Source organism: Cladophialophora immunda (genome assembly GCF_000835495.1).
Source record: "Cladophialophora immunda strain CBS 83496 unplaced genomic scaffold supercont1.2, whole genome shotgun sequence".
In the NCBI taxonomy this organism is placed as follows: Eukaryota; Fungi; Ascomycota; class Eurotiomycetes; order Chaetothyriales; family Herpotrichiellaceae; genus Cladophialophora; species Cladophialophora immunda.
The window spans coordinates 790,200-795,600 of NW_015622542.1; the positions used below are offsets into that span (position 1 = coordinate 790,200).

The 5,401-nt window shown below is 51.1% G+C and overlaps 1 protein-coding gene across 1 annotated transcript; it reads right to left on the reverse strand.

The window, feature by feature from the left end:
- Positions 1-956: 956 nt before the first annotated feature.
- On the reverse strand, positions 957-5,153 carry PV07_02626 (uncharacterized protein; the record flags this gene model as incomplete). Its single annotated transcript, XM_016389249.1, has 3 exons — positions 957-4,307; positions 4,355-4,659; positions 4,715-5,153. The coding sequence occupies 3 exons, from the start codon at positions 5,151-5,153 to the stop codon at positions 957-959; spliced, it is 4,095 nt and encodes a 1,364-aa protein (XP_016251151.1).
- Positions 5,154-5,401: the final 248 nt, after the last annotated feature.

Below are 5,401 nucleotides of genomic sequence, written 5' to 3' on the forward strand. Positions count from 1 at the left end.
TTGTTCAGTGGGCCTCATGGGACCACTGTCCCAGCTGGAACTTATGAGACGGTGCTAATGATGGTGGATGGCTTCGGTATCGTCTCGCACCTTCCTTACCTAAAGCAGCTCATTCATGAATATAATGCCTGCAAGATTCGCACTCGTCGAATCCATTTAGTGTGGCAATTGGAGACGAAAGGTACGGAGACTATCAGATTCCACTTCTCTCGATGCATGACAACGCTCAACTGCATTAGATCTGGGGTATGCCGCAGCAGACCTGTTGAATGATGCGCTCGCCGGTGACACACTTAGTGTCGATAATAGCACCGGCGATATGAACGACGAGAAGTCAACCAAGGGGAAGGTAAGCTACAATTAACTATATCACGAAAATTCAACCTAACTTGGCGCATAGATTCTCAGCATTTCGATCTACATCCACTGGGCAAGCCGGGATAAAGTGCCATTCGGGAAACGTGCGATCGCATACAGCGGCCTGGCAGATGTGGAAACGATTTTCCAAGAAGAGGCGGCAGGAAAACATATCAAAAGGGTACAGGAGGAATCGGGTGAGAGGGGAGAGATGTTGGTGATGGGTAAGCCCACTTGACTGACTTAGGATCCCTACTTATTGATACAGTGTCTGGAAGCACCGACCTTCGAGATCGCTTGCGAAGTCTAGTCCGGCCCATGGCAGATAAGAAAGTGAGGCTGGAGGAACTAGAATATCAGCCTGGTGATTAGACGGTTAACCACTTCTAGTTGGGCCCTTGGTTATGCATAGGAGACTACGTCTTTTGTCGGCCCCTACCTAGTCGGCCAGATCATTCCTCGCAATCATCCTTTACATAGGCCGTGCGGGAAGTAAACAGGACGAGTATAACAAGTATTAACCGGGTTTATCTAGCGGAGATATGTCGACAACTTAGACTGAATCAAGGACCAATGCTAGAAATTGATTTTCTATACACTCAGTATCGATTTCTTTTGCTAGCAGGAGCATCAGGATGGAGTCTGGTGTCGATAATCTTCCCTCGGCTTATGTATAAGGTGTTGTTTCCACCTTTGATGATGTCTTCAAACTTTGTCAATGGGGTTATCATGTGGGACCCAGCGAACACATTCCACGGCTTTTCGGCGTCTTTTCTGGTGTATTTCCTCAGGAATCGCATGAATTCTGCCGGTTCAGAGGGGTCAACGTCATGTGAGGGCAAATTTTTCCAGTCTCCGCCACCAACACTCCCATCGGACATTTTGAGATGGATACGAATCTTCTGAGGGTTGGGCGTTGCCGTGATCGAGTTAGCAGGGTCTGCTGGTTGTTGAGTGGTACTCGCAATGACAACCTCGGCTGGTCGGCGCACGGTTTCGTTTTCATCGACCTTCCCAATGTCGATCTTTGTTGTTCGTTTTCGACGCATTCCCTCGTCTTCGTTTACATTCCTCTCTTGCTGATCCCTTCCCAGTTCTCTCGTCATCTTTTGCTCCACTCTCAATTCGGGTTTCTCGTTCTTGAGTTGCCTTGCTCTCTCTAGTCTTGCAAGTCTTTCCCGTCTCCGACCTTCTTCTTTCGCGGCTTTCTTTCGTGTATCTCTCGCCGTCCTCTCTTCATTTTCTTGCTCCCTTAGTCGATCGTCTACATTCCTTTCGATGTTTTCCCATCTTGCCCGATCACCCCCGTCGGGGGGTGGCTCGTACCGCGCTTGTCCATCGCTTCTTAGCCCTTCCTGCACTTCTTGCAAACCCTCAACTTCGAAGGCAATCGGTTCTTCCCCGTCACGAACTCCATCCTGAGCGTGTGCGGGAGGCGAAGTCTCCTGCGCTCGTTCCAGGTCTTCCATTTCCTCTACCCTACCAAAGTCGATCTGAGTGTCGCGTTTTCGATCTACCTCTCGCATTCCCGATGATGAGCTCGGATCCTGTACCAGGCCGGGGTCTTCGATTGCTCGTCCGTGATCCAGGCTTGGTTTCTTTTGGTTTCCCTGCTGCAGTTCGACCTCGCCTCCGTCATTTTCCTGGTCCTGGCTCACACGTCTACCCAGCTCTTCGAGGCTCTCCTGCCCTCTCTCGAGTATCTCGGCCTGCGGAAGGGACGGAATGTTTTTTCGTTCGGCTGAGTCCCCCATATCCGCTGTGGAGATGCGTTCTACCTCCTCTGCAGCGGCGTTTGCCTGTTTGGCTGGTGACAGCTCGCGCTGCTGGTCGGTGATCAACATTGGCGGAGGCTCTTCGATATCGTTCACGGACCCATCCCTCCCTGGAATGCGTTCCTGTGGCTCCTTTTCGATCACGCGCTGTGGCGCCGACTTCTCTGCGTTCGTCGATTCGACTGTTGGCGACGGCGACTCGGGAGCGAATAGAGACTCTTCTCGATCCCGCCTTATCTGATCATCGATCACAACCCGTTCTGCGTCATCCAGAAGGGCGTTATCTGTAGAAGGTGAAACCGGGCCCCGAGCCGTCTCTCGCTGCGCTGTTGTCAGTGCCTCATCAATCCTCTCCCATGCAGCCTGTGGGGCTCGTTCTTTATCAGTCGCGTCCTGCTCTCCCTGGTCGACATCTGGCCCTTTGTCTCCGTCTCTCCCGTTTGCGGTTCTCTCCATTGTCTGTCGCTCATCTAGTTCCCCGTGGGTTTGCTCTGTCATCTGCTGCTCTTGTATTATGAGACGACCCTGTGCTTCTGCCGGGGACACGAATTTCGGTGCAACCACCGCTTCGTAGCTTGTTGGAACTTCTGATGTGGTAGTCTCGTGAACAACGTTCTCGGTCGCTATCTCCGCGATGTCTTGATCCTCGTCTTGTCGTTCTGTTGCTGTGAACTGCCCCACTCCCACGATCTCGTTACGATCCGGGGTTGAAGATTGGTTCTGCAATAGCATAGGAATATTGCTTTCCTTGAGCCCATCAGGGTTGATTTGCGTGGTTTGGCTCGGACTTTCCGGTCCCTTAGGCACCTCTTGTTGTTTTGGTAGAACACTACTATCCTTAGCAACCCTCAGCAGCACTGCATCTAATATATCCTTCCTCTTTCTCACACCAATTGCCCCTTTCTTCTGAGAAGTCTTCCTTTGCTTATTTGCCGCCTTTTTCTTTTGAATTCGCCCATTTTCCCGACCGTCTCGCCTTCCAGTATGTCGGACCTTATCTATTTCATCAGCTATCTCTGCCTCGGATAGCCATTCCGACTCAGCTTGTTCCTCTATGGTAAGCATTTGCCGATCAAGCTGGGTCGCAGGAAAGTTTTCAGCCTCCCCCACGGTGTTACCAGCTTGCAAACCCTGCTGCGAGGTATCCTGGGCATTGCGAGGACCTGAGAGATGTTCGACATGACGCTGCTCCAGACCCTGCTGATTTGGCCTCGGTGAAGGTTCTTTACCAATCATCCCTTGATCGGCCATAGGTTCGGAAGGATGAGACATCGCCTCGCTTAAGCATAGACTTGTTGGCTTCTCAAAAAAGGCAAGAATGACAGACCGCCGCACAAATGAAGATGTCATCTCTTCAAACTCTCCACTACGTACGGTGTACAAAGGTTCCAGAAAGAGGCATAGTTTGTCTTGTTCATGATGACAACTCCAAGGGATGCCGCATCGCCTGATAGGTGGATCAGAGTCTTCAGAACCCGATGACGGTGACTCCTTTTGCGGTGCTCGCGATGACGTTCTGAGTTCCGTCAGTTCACGAATCTCATCGGACTCAAAGCCTAGCTTATGGGCATGCGCGGCAAATTCGTGTAGGACCTCGGGGTCCGCTTTCATTGGTCTTGGCTTTGCAAGTAAATTCTTTTTCTTAGGTTCGGCCGGCATGCTAAGGTGATTACGCATGGCGATGAGAAATAGCTGTAAAACTCCCAGATTCATTTGATCGGCCTCAGTTCCTGGCTTAGAAACGAAAGTATGATCGGTTTTCTGAATCAAGCACTGGCCGGTCCGCTGGTTAATACCGGTGAAAACGTGCTGTTCCAGTACGTAGAGGATCGTGTCGCCGGGTGATATAGGTATTAACCGTTTGACGCAGTCCGCTGGGCCCTTTAGCCAGTTCAAATCCTCGAAGAAGGTGAAAAATGAGGGGACCAAGCGATCTTTTGTTCGACGACACACTTCGGCCCAGATCTTTTCGCGATCTTGGTCATTGAAAGTTCCGAAGATTTTTCCAGCCTTCAACTTCCTATATAGATCCCGAGCATCCGCTTTGCAAGCCCCAGGGGCGGTACCCTCAAGTTCTTTGACGCTGTTTTCGTCGACTTTCTGCATCGCATTCCGTTCTACCCCAACGCTCTCGTACCAAAAATCTTTCATGAAATCGAGGCGGTATAGGATGCACTACAATAATTGGTGAGAACCGAAATGGCCCGCAAGGTGGAACTTACCTCGTCAACACCCATTGGAAGTATCTTGTGCCAGGTGCTTGTTCTCCAACCGCTCCAAAGCCCGACAACGTCCAGCAGGGCATCACAGGCCGCGGTTATTTCACGGTGGCGCAGGAGCTGCTTGACATTGCGGCGTCCATGAGCTGACAAACGTGCCCAGCACCGTTTTTCAAACCACCAATTGTCGATTCGCAAGTCCCTTTGGAGGTGATACAGCCGAAGTTTTCGATAGATCTCTCCAGGATGCAGACGGTCTTCATTCGAGTATTCCTCCACCAGAATCGTCCTGAGCTCTTCTGTGAGGTCTAACAATCATATATCAATGCAATGTCTCGCTATACGAGAGTAAGTATCTCATACCTGCAGCATATAAATCTACGATCCACCTCCGGTCCGCGACAGGAAGAACCTTTGCGGCAGCAAGAGCGCGGCTCTGTCCATCTAGGCATCTGAGCTGGTAACCTGGTGGAAATTCGAGCTCGGGATATTCAGCTCGAGGGCCAACAAAAAGTTCTTTGATCGAGCGCTGTGAATGTCGAAGGGCGGCATCGAGACTCTGCTTATCGATTTGGGCTGGAATATGATTCGGCAACGGCAGCGGCCAACAACCTTCATCCTGAAATGCTTTCTTCAGCCTCTCCACATTGCTCTTCAGCTTCGTGGGATCTTTCGTCTTAATCTCTGGAAACGACAGCACCTCAAGTCGGACACTGACCATGCCCTTACACTTGAGAACTTTTTCCGTTACGATGCTGCGTTCTTTCCCCAGAAGTCGAGCCCGTCGCATTTTGGTGTCCATACTGGACATGAATCTGCCTAGAGGTTCATCCTCTCTTAAATATCTCTGTAGGGGTCCTAAAATGGATTCTCAACTGAGGCGCTTGAATGGTCTCCCTCAGCAGAACCTGCCCCCAGACGCAATCTGTCCTCAGCCATAACCTGTCCTCAGTCGAACCTGTCCCCGGACACAACCTGTCCCCAGCCATAACCTGTCCTCAGTCAAACCTGTCCCCGGACGCAACCTGTCCCCAGCCATAACCTGTCCTC